Below are 18759 nucleotides of genomic sequence, written 5' to 3' on the forward strand. Positions count from 1 at the left end.
CCTACTCACAATGGGAACAAAGACTAAACACTTGGAGCAAAAAGGCAAATTATTACACATGCTTAATTCAGTTCAGTTCAGTTCAGTCGCTCAGTCGCATCTGACTGCGTCCCCATGGATTGCAGCATGCCAGGATTCCCTGTCCATCAATGGAAAGGCAAATTGACTGCGTATTTAAATGACAATTTAAATGACTGCATATTTAAATGACAAGTTTATCTGAGTTTTTCCTTTCAACTTGAGAGAATAAACCCTTACACCTTGCTGTCATTATACAACCCTTTCTCATGCAACACCTTACCATTTCTTCTTCACAACAGTCCTGGAAAGTAAGCAGGATTTTTTTTTGTTTTATTAATCATTCCCATGAGTCAAGAGGAAGTACTCGCCAAGGTTGACTTACTGATTGCCCACAACTAAAACACATCAAGCCTAGCACTGGAACTCATGCCTTCTGCCTGGTTTCACACTCATTTTTGCTGTGCAGAGTTTCTTCTCTTGATATAGAGGAATGAATCGTGGTATTTTACCTTTTCAGGTATTTACAAAATGGGTTGCTCTTCAACGTTTGGAAAGGGTAAAACCTCGTATTGCAAACCCTCTCGTCACAGCGCTCAGTCTCTAGGAGGCATTGCCAGGACGACTGAATATGCGATAGATATTGGCAAGGAACAACTTCTCAGCTCCCTGGGACTTGAGACTGCCAGGGAGAAAGGAGCTGTTCTAGAAGCTCTGACAACAAAGCCTGACAAGGGAAAGAAGAGGTGACGCCACTCGTGACTACAGAACCGGGGTCGCTACCGCAAGGAGCCTCCCTGGGAGGCTTTGCTTCCACAAGCTAAGACCACTTTGGGGAGAAGCGGATTGGGAAAGGGGAGAAGCACCGATGCATTGCTTAGGAAAGACTATACAAAGGAAGAAAAACGGGAGCCGAAGGGGCATAACCATATACCCTCTGCCATTTCAGACAAATACAAATCCAGTGATAATCAAACCTATGACTTGAACCTCATCTCCTTCCTTTCTATACTCCGGTGAAACGACCTGGTTTTGAATGGGGTGTGTGAGGATGGGAACGGTGGTTAGAAATGTGTCTGGAAAGGTTATACAAGACTTGTCCCCCAAAAACATTGCCCCTAGAATTACTCCTCCTATTTTTCATAATGAGGTATCAAATATTGTAAAATAAATGTTTCATCTGGCTTAAGCTTTTATTTCATTGAGTTAAAACCTGTCAAAGTAAAATAATCTGCTACTAACACTCTGTCCGCTAGAGGGCAGTGTTGCATTTATAAACAATGTTTTCATCAAAATAAAAAAGAAAAAAAAAAATGCAAGTTTCTGAGTTTATCCTTATTTGGAGAAAAAAAAAATCTATCCTTATATGTATGGGGTTTTCATAATTACATCTTTCTAAGGACTTTGAAAAGAGTCATTAAATTTTCTGTGAGTGAAATAAACTCAAAAGCGATAAATTTAATCTTGGGCTAAGTTGCTTCAGTTGTGCCCGACTCTGTGCGACCCCATAGACGGCAGCCCACCAGGCTCCCCCGTCCCCGGGATTCTCCAGGCAAGAACACTGGAGTGGGTTGCCATTTCCTTCTCCAGTGCATGAAAGTGCAAAGTCAAAGTGAAGTCGCTCAGTCGTGTCAGACTCTATGCGACCCGACCCCATGGACTGCAGCCCACCAGGCTCCTCCATCCATGGGATTTTCCAGGCAAGAGTTCTGGAGTGGGGTGCCATTGAGGTGTGTATAATTATACCTAGTTTTCCTTTTTGCTACTTACCCTAAGTCATTTAACTTAGGAATATTTTAGTCTTAAAAAAGGGTCAGGCATAATCCTATTAACATTGTAGTTATTCTTCCCAATGATAAGCTGTTTGAACTCTTAATATGTCTCTTGCTGGGGTAATATGGCCTGAAGATACATTCTTAGAATAAATTAATTAGAAAAGATTTTAAACTACCAACAGGCAGGAAATATTTTTTTTCCTTAAAATGTGTTCAAAGAGCCATGGTGAAAATGGATCCCAAAGGATTTCAATGCCAGTTTGTGCTGTATGTTAATCACTTCTTTTGCTGCCAGGTAAAGACAAAATCACTGCATCTTCTCACACGTGGTCTCTTTGTTACCAATTTCTCTCTACACCTGCTTCTTTGAAAAGATATGTTTCCAAAACTCTCTTTTTCTATTGGTATTAAATTTTTGTTTCTATCGGTATTAAATATTTATATTAGTATTACATTTTTATTTTACTTATTTCTATTGGTATTACATTTTTATTTTTATTTCCATGTATTTTAGGTTTATGGACATTCAATTGGTTTGGGATGCCAACTGCATTTAACAAGTTATTACCTGGTTAAAATCTGGATCTACTATGTTAGCTTATGTTTAGTTAAATAACTGAAGCCTCCTATTTGGCATGTAGATAGTTTCTTTTTCCCCCCCTTAAAATTAAGAGAATTACAGGATTGAATATTTAGATGTATTTTATATAATATATGCCAATTATTAGAATCCTCGACTTCAGTTCCCAACTTGACTGAAGCCCTATTTTAAGCTCTTTCTTCAGCCCACTGTAATTTTTGCTGTAAGTCATAATTAAGTTGGATGCTTCTGTGGGAAAGCAAGTATCTAGGATGTGAAAAGACCAACTGGACTTTTATTGACTTAGTAGACACTGTTATTAAAATGGCATGTAATCACCCATGTCCTTAAATGCTTCAGTTAAGTTGGAATCAGGCTTCTCGTTTTAGTTAACATGTGTGTCTATTATAAAAAGCAGAATGAAAAGGCTAAAACACCAGCAGCTGATACTCAGAAAAACATCTGCTAGCTGTCACTTACCCATCCATGGCATTCATTCCTTCCCAGGGATTTTCCAGTTACTATGTGTGTGACTATGTGTGGGATTAACAACAATTGAAGGTGATAATCCTGATCTTTGGGGAGACTTGCTTAATCTCAGGATATGATGAACTTAGAACACTCTGGGTATAAATGAGTGTGTGGTCCCTGCTCCACAGAACTCAGGGAATACTGAGTTCTATCTGTACTCCTTTATACGAGAGTTGGAGAGAAAGGACCAGGGATACCCAATGTAGAAAATAGGTTCTGTTGCATTAACTGAGATATAAATAGAACATGCTAAGCACACAGTGGCCAAATTCCATGAAATCTGAAAATTTCCCATCAGCCTGAGACTTGCAACTAATATCTATCAATAAATGATTATTTAGGGATTCCTTAGAAAGTACTGAACCCTAAAGTAACAGGTATAGGTATGTTGTGAATCCCATCTTAACAGATGAAGAAATTGAAGCTCAGAGAGACTGAAGTGAAAGTCGCTCAGTCATGTCCGACTCTTTGCGATGTTATGGACTGTACGGTCCATGGAATTCTCCAGGCCAGAATACTGGAGTGGGTAGCCTTTCCCTTCTCCAGGGGATCTTCCCAACCCAGGGATCGAATCCAGGTCTCCTGCATTGCAGGTGGATTCTTTACCAGCTAAGCCACAAGGGAAGCCCCCGAGAGACTGAGAAACTTGCCAAATATTTCATAGCCATATGTTATAAAACCAGGATTCATCCAGGTCTAATTCCAGTGTGGTTTTCTTCCCTCTCCCATGCTGCTTCTTGAAAGTAGGCTTTATATGAGGAAGGCATGTTATTAGAATTTGTGTGTCATCTTTAAATACGGCCAGGCCACATCTATTCTGAAGGAAGCACATGGAGTTATTATTTGACTATTACTTATGAAATTGGTTAATTAAAAGTTTCTGTGCTTTTTTGCTTTATACAAAAAAGTAGCAATGAAATATACTTTCTGCTTAGGAGCACATGTTCCCAGGCATGAAAGTGAAAGTGTTAGCCGCTCAGTTGTGTCAGACTCTTTGCGACCCCATGGACTGTAGCCTGCCAGGCCATGGAAATTCTCCAGGCCAGAATACTGGAGTGGGTAGCCATTCCCTTCTCCAGGGGATCTTCCCAACACAGGGATCAAACCCAGGTCTCCCACACTGCAGGAGGATTTTTTACCATCCAAGTCACCAGGGAAGCCTCCCAGGCATGAGATGTATATTAATAAAGACAGGAATTTTGTGGCATTGAAAATGATCATATTTATGAAACCCAATGAAGCAGAAGTATTACACAATCAACTTCATATAGGCAAGAAATGGATTTTATTGTCTTATCTGGCAAGTACTTAGGAATTCTTCTTTTTCTTAGATTATTTTCCATGTGGACCATTTTAAAAATCTTTATTGAATTTGTTACAATATTGCTTCTGTTTTATGTTTTGGTTTCTTGGCCTTGAGGCGTGTGGGTGGGATCCTGGCTCCCTGACCAGGGATCAAACCTGCGTCTCTTGCATTGAAAGGCAAAGTCTTAACCACGGGACTGCCAGGGAAGTCCCAATCAGTCGTTCTTGAGTGAGGTCCTAAGACAGCAGGCAGATTTTAATAGGTTTACCAGGCCTAGATCTAAAGAAGCTAAACCTAAAAGGAATATAAAAAGTTCCATTGAGAGAGACGAAAATAATATTAATTTCAATCAGATGTAGGGAAACTATGACATTTTCCAGATAAGCAAGGGGTAGCAAAAATGTTGTGACTAGTTTTCATATTATTATTGATTTGAAGAGGCTGGGGTGGGGTGGAGGAGACAATTCTTAAATATTGTCCAGGTGGCTAACATATTTGGCTAGGATTTACAGGGGCTAGATTTCATTTTGTTTTAGAAATTGAATAATTTGATTAAATCAGAAAGGGAACCCCAGCTTCCCTCACCTTGAGTCTTCACTCCAAAGGATCAGGGTGTCTCAGAGCCTTTGGAAAGGGGTGCACTCAGCAGTGTTTCTCTCCAAGTTTTTCCTCCTCGTGCACCTTAAAGAGAAGTTTGATTCTCCGAGTTCACTGACCACCTCCCGGTCGAACAGACGACAAGATGTTTTACTATCCTTATCCCTTTGGACCTCCCTGGTGTGTTTGCAACATCCATCTTTCCCCTGTGTGTGAATCTCTCCGTTCTCCGGGCTGCTGTGCCAGCCTCGTGGTGTGTGTTGTGTGTTACCTCCCAGACCATCTCTTCTGTCTTCTGCATTTGCAGAGCTGTACCGCTCTTCCCTGAAAGGCTGGTTGGTATTTCCCGAGGTTTCAGCCTGTAGTTCATCGCTCTACATGCTAGGTCATCTTATCTCCTGTCTACTGTGTGCTGATGACTCCCTGCTTGTTCTACCCAATCAAGATCTGCCCTGCAAGCTTCAGCATCATTTCCACAACTAATCCTCGGGTACCACCAATGGAGCGAGTCCAACTGGGCCTAACCACCTTCTCTTCCAACACGCTCCCCCCTCTCTGAAGGCTCCGTCTCTCTACACCAGCTAAGGCGGCTCCTCGACACCACCACCACAGGGCCAGGTCAGGGTTGGCAGCCCCCACCACAAGCTCTGAGGCTTCTGCCCTCTGACCTTTCCCTCCCCAACCCCCCTTCATCCTCACTCCCCTCTGTGATTCCTCACCAGGCTCCTCACACTTGGACGCTCCCCTCTCTGACTTCCCTTCCACGTCATGGGAACCATGACCCAGGTAGCCCCGCAGGCATCCCCAAGACACCCAGCAGGACGCGTGTGTCGCTGGTTCCTCCCTGAGCTCAGGCTGTGAGCACCTGACCTTCCTGCTGGCTCTTGCTTTCTTCTAGCTGGATTTAATCTTCTTTCTCCATTCTTTTTTGGTTCATTCTTTCTACTCTTTCCAACAAGACTGGCTATAATGTTTTCATTGAGTATTTTATTTTCTCCATACCCATCTTTCCACTGACGGTCTAAGCGCTGCAAATGTGACTCAGAAAAAATATATATATACATTTACAGTAAACGAAGAGTTGAAAAGGAATGGATAAAGAAGATGTGGTTCATATATACAATGGAATATTACTCGGCCACAGAAAAGAACAAAAGAATGCCATTTGCGGCTACATGGATGAACCTAGAGATTATCATGCTACGTAAAGTCTGACAGAGAAAGACAAATATTGTATGATACCACTCATTTGTAGAAATTAATTTAAAAAATGATATAAATGAATTTATTTATAAAATAGAAACAAACTCACAGATTTTGAAAACAAACTTACCAAAGAGGGAATGTTGAGGGGAGGGAAAAATTAGGAGTTTTGGGATTAACAAACACACAGCTATTATTAATATATATAAAAATAGATAATCAACAAGGCACATACTATATAGCACAGGGAACTCTATTCAATATTTCCTAATAACCTATATGGAAAAAGAATCTGAAAAAGAATGAATAAATGCATATGTATAAATGAATCACTAGGCTGTACACCTGAAACTAACACAATATTGTAAATTAACTATGCTTCAGTACAAAAAAAAAAAGAATGGAATGCCTTCAATGGCAAAGGGTCAAGGAACCCTGATTCTGGCAGTTTTCCAATAGATAGCACTCAGAGGTAACACAGACTCGGCAGAGGCCGCCTCAATACTAAATTTTTCTGGAGGGTGACCTGGGGAGTAAAACCAAATAGTCATGTCTAGATTCAACTGCTTATTGAGAGTCTGTTCGCTGTCACACTGAGGCAGGGAAAATCCTGTGAAAGCTAATGACGTCAACAGTATCAGGCAACAATCAGCCTTCAACTTTAAATGACTGAATGAACAAGGGCATGACTTAGAGAAGGTCCCTAACCCCAGTGCCCACTTTTTGGTTTTGTGTATATGGCCTGGGAAACCTGGGTTCATTCTGGTACAAGTTTTTTGACTGTGTGTGTTTAAACGTTATGATAAGTTATAGAAACTTACTGATAAAATTTACCCATGACATGGTGAGACAGAGTTTTAAAACTAGAATTCTTTGTAAGCGATGTTTTTGATGGTCTGGTTACAAGTCCTTTGGAAGTCCTATGTAGCAAACCTGTGCTCCCACGTGAGATGAATCAGTCTCTGAGGGTGACAGGCAGAGAAAAGACTGCTTTTCTCTGAAATGACTCAACTGGCATGTGTGAGTGGATTTACTTCCAGGGGGATGGTTTCTTTACCATGGAGCAGACACGGATTTTGTTTTTCCTTTCAAAAAATATCCTTTGGCTTTTAAAGCATGCCTTTTAGTATTTCCACCGGCAAAGAGCTAACGTGTGACAGCGTCAGAGGATAAAATAGGACATTATTTTTGCACTGTTTTGAATTATACAGGCTGTGGTACTTGTTAAAAATGGAGGGAGGGGTGACCAAAAGTATGCTGATGAAGTGTTTAAGGTTCACTTAGTCAGATCTGTTCCATGGTCTGGAAACCAGTGTGTCAAATGGGATATAATTTTAACTTGCACAAGGCTATTTAACTCATTCATCTCTTGACCAGTTTCTCCTGAGAAGGATGCAGACCATCCAGTGCAGTGGACCAAATACTGCAGGCAGTACCCAGGAGCGCACGGGACTGTGAACTTCATTTGACAAGTCTTAGTTAATATAGTTCTTGAAGAGTTTACAAAGTAAAAAGCTTTGGAAACGGTTCATATCCAGCCTGTAAATGAAAAGTATGGAAGTGTCATCTTATAGTGGACAAAACAATGCATTGGGATACTAAGAGCCTTGCATTTTAGTCCCCCTACTGTCCTTAAGGAGCTTAATAACAGCAGGCAAGTCTTCAGTTGCCTTATCTGTCAAATCAGACATAGAATGTTCCAAATACTAGCTTTTAGCAAGGCCATTTTTCTTTCAAACAAAATCCTGTATCTTAATCTGATGAGTGAAAAAGCTAAATAGAGAACCATTCCCTTGGATACTGCCAGTGGGGAGCTTGGGACCGTAGCCAGTGACACTCCCCACCCAAACCCCCCAGAATCATCATCTCACTATCACACAGCAGCAGGAGGAGTCAATGGAACATTCTGGACACATGGTATCTGAAATCTGTGGAGTTCTCATCTTTTATGAGTAAACACAGAAATCAGTGTTGCTTGCTAGGACACCCCCAGGAGTAATGGAGAATTAAAACAGAAGTGGCTTAGTACCTAGAAACTTCCTTGAAAAAAAAAAAAAAAAAACACCAGTCTGGGTTATTTTAGTGTAGCCTCTGAAGTTAGGTGAGAGTTCATGGAACAATTTGGAAATTAGGTTTAAGCTCGCAGTGCATTCTGAAATCTCTCCCTTTCTACCTCCTTTTTGAGGCACCTTGTTAGCACGATGCAACACGCTTTCACAGGTGTCTGAATGATCTCATGGATTCACACTGTGAGTGGTTTCGTAATGAGCCCACATCTTTAAAAGCATTCTTTCTCATAGAGAAGAGGGAAGGGGGTTAGCTACCTGAAGAGGCAGGTCGCTTTTTTGAATCCTGATCTAAGGGGAAACATTATTTTGACAAACCTGAACCTCTAGACATGTGGTCTTGACAACACCGTCCTGGTCGGGAACAGCTTGGTCCCCTCTGCAGAAGGGCTTGCAAGTCTGTAGGCCGTCTGGTTGATGGCCAAGACTCGGACATCCGTGACTTACTTGTGTAACAAAGCTTAAAGGGGCTAAACCCCATTCCTTTGCTTTCTCTTCTTGAAATGAAGGGCACTGGGGAGAAGAGAGAGATAGATGGACTTGGGGAAGGAACTGAAGTGGTTCTTTGACAAGGACAGAGGACATCGTGAAGAAGTCCTAACTGTTGAGATTTTTGAAGGAAAATATGGGAATATTCAGTAGTTATGTATTTATTCTCTTTATCATTGCCCCAAACAAACCATAGTGGTAATTTATAAGGACAGAAATAAATTTAAGCACGAGAGAGGAGCTGACGATGAAACGCGAAAGAGAAATGCAAATCTGAGGAAAATACTAAGTTGTTTCAAAAAGCTATAACATGGGAGGCTCCAGTGAGGTATTTATATTTATTACTAGACAGAGAAATTGATTTTCTTGGCACTCTATTTCCTTAAAAGGAGGTAAAATCAGCTACATGACAACTGTTCCTACTTAAGAATGACGGTTATGTCAGACTTTGATTTCTAACTTTTTTGTACTTAAATTACATTTTTTAGTGTTTCTTTTTGTTCTACTCCTTTGACCTAGCCTGGAAAATTTGAAGAACACTTCTTTCTTTTTATTTTCCCTCTCTAATAAGCTTTGACAATTTCTTGCCCTAAACTCAAAGTATAAAAGTTATGATATTTAAAGAATGGATGGGTAAAGGACATCTCCATTTATGAAGAGTTAACAGTTCCAATTAGCATCCAACTTATCGGTTTTTTTTGTTTTTAAATAGTTGCTTACATTAGAAACTACCTGTGTGAGCTCAGTCGCTCAGTCGTATCTGACTCTTTGTGACCCCATGGACTGTAGCCCACCAGGCTCTTCTGTCCGTGGAATTTTTTAGGCAAGAGTACTGGAGTGGGTTGGCGTTTGCTGTTGGAGTGAGTTGCCATTTCCTACTCCAGGGGATCTTCCTGACATAGGGAATTAACCTGCGTCTCTTGCATTGGCAGGTAAATTCTTCACCACTGTGTCACCTGGGAAGCCTCCATACTACCTTGATCTTAGCCAAAAGGCTGAGAGCAATTACATACTATTTATCAAAAAAAGACTTGTATGCTTATGGATTGTGCATTTTACGACCTAGACTTGGGTATCCATGACTCACTGATAGCAAATACTGTTCTTGACAACAATGTTCTCTTGTCTAAAACTAATACAACGCTCATCCAAGGCACCATATGTTTAGGGTCCAAATAGCAGGTTGGCCAAAAGATCACTCCGGTTATCTGTAAAAACCCAAAAGAACTTTTTGGCCAACCCAATACTTGTCACCCTAGATGTGTGGAGAGTTATTGTAGCTTCCAAAAGCTAATTTGTTCTCCATCCACTGTGTTCCGAGACAATCTGATGCTCACAAGCTCTCATTGACTATTGTGCTTAATGTACACCTGAAGAATTAATAAAAGCAAGTCTTGCTAAATATCTGAAGGACAGATAAAAGCAAACTGCACGAAACATCTGTTTGACAACAAAGATTACACAACAAAACTTCAGTGTTTGTTATTTTAATCCTGAAGCAATTCAGAAATGATTTCCTGCAGGCAAATACACTCATATCCTAATTACTGGAACATGGCATAGAGCAAGTGAGAAATAGAAGTCTAATTCTTAACAGGATGTAACAAAATATTTGCAATGTTTTATACAGACTTTAAAGTAAAACAGTCTTCCTTTCCAAAATAATTTTTTTTATTATATCCACAAGGGGACATTAAAAAAAAATGCATTATTTGAAGCTGCTACTGCTAAGTCGCTTCAGTCGTGTCTGACTCTATGCGACCCCATAGACGGCAGCCCACCAGGCTCCCCCGACCCTGGGATTCTCAAGGCAAGAACACTGGAGTGGGTTTCCATTTCCTTCTCCATATTTGAAGCCAGGTCTTCTTTAAAGAGTTTTTATTTTTCCCATATGAAATGTTCCATAGCCCAGTAACCAACTCTTATTAAATGCACACTATGGGTCAGGCGCTGTTCTCAGCTAGTATGTGTTTTATCTCATTGAATGTTTAAAACGACCTTATTACGTAGGGATTCTTACCACTGTCATCTGATAGATGAGAAATCTGAAGACACTGAGCAACTTGTTGAAGGTCAAACAGACAGTGACAGATGAAGAGTCTGAACCCAGGCAGTCTGACTTGATGCTTTTGAACTGTGGTGCTAAAGAAGACTCTTGAGAGTCCCTTGGACAGCAAAAAGATCAAACTAGTCAATCCTAAAGGAAATCAATCTTGAATATTCATTGGAAGGACTGATGCTGAAGCTGAAGCTCTAATACTTTGGTCACCTGATACAATGAGCCGACTCACTGGAAAAGACCCTGATGATGGGGAAGATTGAGAGAAGGAGGAGAAGGGGACGATAGAGGATGAGATGGTTGGATGGCATCACCGACTCAATGGACATGAGTTTGAGCCAACTAGGAGATAGTGAAGGACAGGGGAGTCTGGTGTGCTGCAGTTCATAGGGTCACAAAGAGTTGAACATGACTGAGTGACTGAACAACAAGTCTGACTTCAGAACCACCATATAAAGTTGTTCCCCTATAATTCATGGATTAAGGCCAGAGCTAAATGATCTCCTGAAGAATGAGACAGAAAAAAATTTACACAATCGCACTAAAATACTTCCCTCTTTTAGAACTCTCTTTCTTCCATCTGAAATACTTAATTTACGGCTTAAGGTTGAAAGAAAAAGGAATCATAGCATGACTTTTCCCAACAAGGAACCATCATCTGGGAAGCAATTTTGATCTTTATAAAAACTATTTTAAACCTTCTAGATTGCTGCAGTATGGGATAGTTCTCTGGCAATGAAGTCTCCTAGAGAGCTGAGAGTGTGTTCAACACCAAGGCTGCCACTGGAGCATCACGTTTCATCTTCTGCTTTGGTCACTGTGATAATGCCACTAGATCACAGGACCAACCTCCAAGGATGTTGGGAAACTGTAGCGATCATGCACAGGAAGATGACTCCAGCAGCTGGGCATTGCTTTATGTTTTTTAAAAAAAATTTATTTATTTTAATTGGAGGCTAATTAATTTATAATATTGTAGTGGGTTTTGCCATACATTGACATGAATCAGCCATGGGTGTACATGTGGGCACATGTGCTTTATGGTTTTGAAACAGGTTGGGGAGATCCAACGGACCATTGCTAACCCAGAAGATCCACCTATGAATTGGATCTTATAGGACCCTGAAACATGCAGTTCTACGGAAATTTCATTAAGTTTAGTTTGGCCCCTCCAACCTCCCAAGGGATGTCATCTTTGTAAATCTCGGAATTCTGGGTCCCACTGATTTTCTTATTTGAAGGCACTTTGTGGATTTGGAATGGAAACAGGTTTTCTGAAGTGCCCGAATCATGGACATTTAGCACTAGCCAGTACCTTGAGAATCAACTTTAACTCTCCATCACTTTTCTAGTGAGGAAACCACAAACCAGAGATTACAACTTTAATGTCAAAGAAGCTGTCAGTGACAACACTGCATTGGTAGCAGGTTCTCCGGCTCTAAGTTCAGAGTTTTTAACAAACTGGCTTGACCTTCATACCCATCATAGCCCCTGGCCTTTTAGATTTGTGGGCGTGAGTCTGTGGCACTTCTTTATCCTTTTTAGGAGTCTGTGGCTGAGGCTGCCACTCAAATCTGTGACAGAACAGTCAATCTCTCATGAAAGAACATAGAACTAAAACACTACATGGAATTCAATACTGCTAGAGATTACTTTAGTGTTCTTGCACCTTCTATTATGGGAGAATGCTGTCTACTGTTCAACAAATACATAGCCGCAAATCTTATTTTTACTCATACCTTTAAGAAGCATGGGTGGAAAAAGTCATGATACAAAACAATTTTTCATTCTTTCCTACCAATTTCAGTGTAGATTCTGAGGAAGTATTATATTTTGCTTAGGGAAAGGTGTGCATTAAACCAATGAACATCTCCAATAACTGCTGCTTGTAAAGGGAATAAAAAGACAGATCGAGAAGTTTCTATGGTTCCAAGAGGTGACACGCATGTTCACGCCAGTTATGACGCAGCTCAGGTGTGGTATCACACAGATAAGAGGACGTACCAGGAGCAGCTGCAGCAACAGCACCAACAAAAGCAACACGTGTTGTTGGGTCTCTGGTTTCCAGGTGCCTGAGACACAGCAGGTGTTTCTTCATTCTGTGACTGCTGCCTTTTTCGCATTTCAGCTACTGCAGTGCCCAGGTGGCTGAAAGAAGAGAGAAAACATGAGATTGGAAAAAATTACGAGGGTAAATTGCCTCTGCGGAAGGAAGCATACTTTAGTTAAGGGGTTGGGGAGAAGACAATTTGAGAAAAGGTAAACACGAATAAGCTTTAGCAGTCAAGTTGCCAATTCTCCAGAAGTTTTTTTAGGCAAAATTCTAAAAACTACCACTTTCGGCCGCATACAATCACAGTAAGTGTTGCCACGTAATCAGAATCAGTTGGGAAGGTAAATATGATAAGGTTTGAAAATGTATTTTCACTTCCTTCTTTACTCAAAGATGACTACACCTGCTTTCCTTTATGGACACCTTTACATGGTTATAGTGGGTGTGAGTGTTTTCTCCACTGACGTTTACACTAAGGTTATAAGTTTACGAATCATCGCTGCACGGTTTCTAACTCTATAACATAGTCAAGAAGAACAGTTTGATTTTAGCCCTCTCTGACCTTTTATTTTTTTCTCATCTCTTTTTAAAACATACAAACTCCTTTGTGGCACTTCTGGCTCACCGTCCCAGGACTTGATAACATTGGCAAAATTCCTTACTCTGGTAGGTGTCCCTGTTGCAAATGCATCAGCTCCCTTTCCTCCAGCACTCAAAATTTATGTTCATTTAGTAGATACTTGTGGAAAAATAAAAAGTTATCAAACCCACAAGAATCATTTTAGTGGAATTTATATATCATGGCAGATAAGAAAAATGCTGGGGTACAGACTGTCCTACCAGTGACCTTACTGGTAGGGTGAGTGGCCACATATTTATAAGCCAAGTGAGTTGCCACATATTTATAAGACCAACTCTAATCCAAAAGTTATTTATGATAAAAAATAAAGTTTTATTTTATTAGACTAAAAGATAGCATAAACTTCTAGAAAAGGGAATGATTCTACTGAATAATATTTTCACTAATATGTAATGTATGTAAACCACACATATATATTATCATATGTATGACTGTAAGCAATATTTGTTAATAACATAAAGTACTTTGGAATTTTTAGCATTGTGATCTCACACTTTAAAAAACATTTTCAGCTCTGAATACAATGATACTTAAAAAAATACCATATTCTTTTTTTTATTTTATTATGTTTTACTGGAGGATAATTGTTTTACAATGTTCTGATAGTCTTTGTCATAAATCAATATGAATAAGTTATATCGATATATAGATACAGATATCCCTTCCCTGTGGAGTCTCCCCCTCCCCACCCCACCCCCTCTAGGTTATCTCAGAGCACCAGGCTGGGCTCCCTGTGTTACAGTAGCTTCCTGCTAGTTACCTATTTTAAACATGATAGTGTATATATGCCAGTGCTACTTTCTCAAGAGCAACCCTCTCCTTAGACCAGAAACAGACCAGAAAACCACAGTGGTGGATAAACAGGGGTAAAGTCACAGTAATTCTGTAATTCAACTACGGGAACAGAAAGCAGCAAAGGCTCCATATTCAACTGGGGTAAAAAATGCTCCACCGTGAGCAGTGGAAGGCCAGAGTTCAGGTCACCTGAATAAAGTCAGGGGGTGGTGGTTCTGTCACTCATAAAAAGATGCTAAAAAAACGATCTGTACTATCAAGGGTAGCTAGTGCCCGGAGTGAGAGGATGCACAGAGAGCCCCCTGACCTGACCCAGGCCAAGCAGCCCACAGGTTCTGTGAGCGGGTTAAGGATATCTCCAAAACCATTCCTGGATGAGAGAAAATCCTGAGATGCCAATGAAAGAGCTACTTTGGAACTGAAGGTCTTGAGGGAGTATAGGAGATAACTGAGAAGCATTATAAAGAGTGAGAGTGAGGAATACACCTCTTAGTGAAAGCACAAAATCCAATGAACACTAAAACCAGAAAGTCACTCAACAATCATGAGATGACTACACTCCTGATCAAATGCGAATAATAGAATCATCTAAAATTAGTTTAATGAGCATATATTTAACATAAACAATATGACAAAGGAAAAAACTGTTCATGTAAGAGAACAAGAAATTATAAAAACAAATATAGGCAAAAATGAAACAAAAACAGATAAAATAGAAAATGGAGAAACAAACAACATAGCCATTAAAAAGATTCAAATGAAATAATCTCTTCCCATAGCAACCCCCAGAAGAATAAGTATCAAGGACTGTACTCAGAATTCAACAAAGAGAAAAGCTGAAACATATAAAAGGGAATTGAGACAACTATAGCAGTAACACTGAAAGATTCCTGTATGTGTCCAACAAGATTTTTATCATAAGGAAAGAATTAACAGACTGTCAGGGAAGTATTTTCCAGGAAGCTTTATTGGAAGAAAAAACAAAAAAACAAAACCAAAAAGACTTACGATGAAAGAGCATACCACATGCTTTAGCAGGATTAATAAAATCCATACATATATGCATTAAAATATAATCACAGAACTCTAAGATAAAGATATCAGCTGAATTACCCACAGAGGAGTAGCAAGGACTGACAGAAGAATAGCCACAGCAATCAGACAAGAAAAATAAAAGACCAAAATCGGGGACTGACCTGGTGGTCCAGGGATTAAGCATTTGCCTGCCAATGCAGGGAACATGGATTCGATCCCTGGTCTGGGAAGATCCACATGACATGGAGCAACTGAGCCCATGCGCCGCAACTACTGAGTCTGTGCTCCACAATTATTGAGCCTGTGCTCTAAAGTCTGTGAGCCACAACTACTGAGTCCGTGTGCTGCAATTACTGAAGTGTGTCTAGAGCCCATGCATTGCAACAAAGAGAAGCCCTCACTCACCACAACTGGCGAGACAGCCTGGGCAGCAACGAAGACCCAGGGCAACCAAAAAATGAATTCCAAATTGGAAGGGAAGAGGTAAAATTGACTACACATGAAAACTACCAGAACTAATAAGTAAATTCAGCAAGGTAAGAATCTGCCTGGAATGCGGGAGACCTGGGTTTGATTCCTGGGATGGGAAGATCCCCTGGAGGGCATGGCAGCCCACTCCAGTATTCTTGCATGGAGAATCCCCATGGACAGAGGAGCCTGGCGGACTACAGTCCATAGTGCTGCAAAGAGTCGGACACGGCCTCGCAACTAAGCACAACACAGCACACAGCAGGATACAAGGTTAACATGCAGAAATCTATTGCATTTGTTTATGCTAACAATGAAATATCAGGGGAAAAAACGCTTAGTTGCATTTGCTTCCTGTGTGCCATGATAAACAGTGATGCTAAAGGTAATTCACTGTGGTTTACCTATAAATAAAGAAAGAAAAATTTGTATGTCTGTTATATTTTTCTTTGAGTTCACCAATCAAGTTTTAAGCAAAATAAGTCTTCTTAATGTTATACAAGTGAAGAAAGAAAAAAAAAAGTTTTGCAAAATGATCATATCTATGGACTGAAACTGTCAAATACTTTTGAATATGTGGAGGTCAATCCTTCTTCCTTCTCTTCAACCCCATAGGGAGAAAGACTGTCAAGAGATCACTTACTTTCAAAGATAGAGGAGAATGAAGTAGGAGAAATTCTCCTTTACAAGAACGCACCTGTGCACCGAACTGGGACTTCAGGCTTTGTGAAATGTGCAGCCCCAGGAGGATGCAGGATCCAGGGGCAGAGCAGGGCCGGGAGCAGGTGTGGTGGCATCTCAGATTGCTCCCCTCACACTGGCCAACTTGAAAACATTTCATTTAGGGCTTTCCTGGTAGCTCAGTGGTAAAGAATCTGCCTGACAATGCAGAAGACATGGTTTTCATCCCTGGTCTGGGACGATAATACATGCAGAGCAACTGAGCCTGTGTGCCACAACTGCTGAGCTTGTGCTCTAGAGCCCAGGAGCCACAAATATTCAAGCCCTCGGGCCCTTAAGCTCAGCAACAAGAGAAGCCACTGCAATGAGAAGCCCGCGTACAACTACAGAGTAGTTGTACTCTGCAATAAGAGAAAGCCCTGCTCTCTGCAATAAGAGAAAGCCCATGCAGCAACAAAGACCCAGCACGGCCAAAAGTAAATAAACAAATTAAAAAACAGAAATACTTCATTTAGTTCTCACTGAGGTTCTGCAAATGCTGTTATGGAATAAGATTAATGGCTCCAGCATCTTCATTTCCCCCTCCATGGCTTAGGAAAATTTATTAACCAGGAAAACCCATAAATCTATATTGTGATCAGAGAGGGCTTTCCTTCTGTTGTGAATTAATTGTATCTTCCAAGAAATGAAGAGAAAATTCTGATCTCACTCCAGTTGTATACAATTTTATCCCATGTAGCTCCTTCCATTTTTTCTGGATGAGATGCAATGATCAAAACCATCTTTATGCAAAAAAAATCAAAATTCAACATGCAGAACTACAGCAAAACAAAAAGCTCTGCACATCAAAATGAAAGTCAGTCTACAGAATGAGGGAAGTACTTGGGGACAACAGGTCTGATATGGTCCCCAAATATTTCCCCCATCCTTTAGATTGACTCAGTGATAAAGACCCCACCAGCAAGGCAGGGGTCACAGGAGTTGTGGGTTCGATCCCTGGGTCAAGATCCCTGGAGGAGGAAATGGCAACCCACTCCAGTGTTCTTGCCAGGAAAATCCCATGGACAGAGGAGCCTGGTGGGCTGGTCCATAGGGTGGCAAAGAGTCAGACATGACTGAGCGACCGAGAACATATGTCTGATAAAAGGTTAATTTGCAAAATATACAAAGAATTCCTACCATTCAATAACAAAAAGACAAATATGATTTGAAAACGGGCAGAGGAATTGAACAGACATTTTTCCAAAGGAGGCAGACAAATGGCCAAACAGATGGCAATATGCTCAGCCTCACTAGTCATCAGGGGAGTGCAAATCTAAGCCACAACGAGATTATCACCAGACACTTGTTAGAAGGGTTATCATCAAAAAGACGAGCGAGAACAAGTACTGTCCAAAAATGTAGAGGAAAGGGAACCCTTTGCAATATTGGTGGGAATGTAAATTGGTTCAGCCACTAAGGAAAACAATATGGAGGTTCCTAAAAAAATTAAAAGATAACCACACGATACAGCAATCCCACTTCTGAATATATGTCCAAAGGAAATGAAAACTGGATATCAAAAAGATACTTGCATTCCCATGTTTTGAAGCATTATTCACAAAAGCCAGGATATGGAGATGACCTAAGTGTCCATCGATGGATGAATGAATAATGTGATATACATATACACATACAAACAATGGAATATTATTCATGGATAGTTCTTGAGGGCATTATGTTAATGGTGATAAAGCAGACAGAGAACAAATATTGTATGACATCACTTATATGTGGGCTTCCCAGGTGGTTCAGTGGTAACAATCTGTCTGTCAGTGCAGGAGAGGCAAGAGACACGAGTTCGATCCCCGGGTCGGGAACATACCCTGGAGGAGGAAACGGCAACCCACTCCAGTACTCTTGTTGGAAACTTTTATGGACAGAGGAGCCTGGTGGGGTATAGTCCATGGGGTCACAAAGAGTTGGACAGGGCTGAGCGACTGAGCAGGCATGCATTACTTATATGTAGAATTAAAAAAAGTTGAATTCATAAAAACCGAGAATAAAATCATAGGTACCAGAAACTAGGGTGTGGGGGAACTGGGAAGATGTGGATCACAGGGCACAAACTTGAAGTTAGAAGATGAATCAGTTCTTCTTATTCATAGAAGATGAAGAGCTAATGCATGGCACTGTGATTATAGTTAACACTACTATATTGCCTATTTTGAAGTTGTTAAGAGACCTGAGGATGAGATGTTTGGATGGCGTCACTGACTCACTGGACATGAGGTTTGATCAAACTCCAGGAGATGGTGAAGGACAGGAAACCTGGTGTGCTGCAGTCCATGGGGTCACAAAGAGTCAGACACCACTGAGCGACTGATGATGATGAAGAGACTTGATCTTAAATATTTTCACCATAAAAAAAATGGCAATTATGTGATGGGATGAAGGTGTCAGCTAATACTACTGAGGTAGTCA

General features: G+C 40.6%; 1 protein-coding gene across 2 annotated transcripts in view; it reads right to left on the minus strand.

The window, feature by feature from the left end:
- Window positions 1–18759, minus strand: part of RGS17 (regulator of G protein signaling 17) — a 99647-nt gene that overhangs the window by 20426 nt on the left and 60462 nt on the right. For both annotated transcript variants that reach the window (XM_086318413.1, XM_086318412.1), the window contains exon 2: window positions 12629–12772. In XM_086318413.1, coding sequence (XP_086174539.1) covers window positions 12629–12747 — 119 coding nt within the window. In that variant the 5' untranslated portion in view covers window positions 12748–12772. The remainder of the gene's footprint in view (window positions 1–12628; window positions 12773–18759) is intronic.

The sequence above is a fragment of the Bos grunniens genome, chromosome 9 (assembly GCF_055505025.1).
Source record: "Bos grunniens cultivar Pamir isolate PY7600 chromosome 9, Bosgru_T2T1.0, whole genome shotgun sequence".
NCBI classification, from domain to species: domain Eukaryota; kingdom Metazoa; phylum Chordata; class Mammalia; order Artiodactyla; family Bovidae; genus Bos; species Bos grunniens.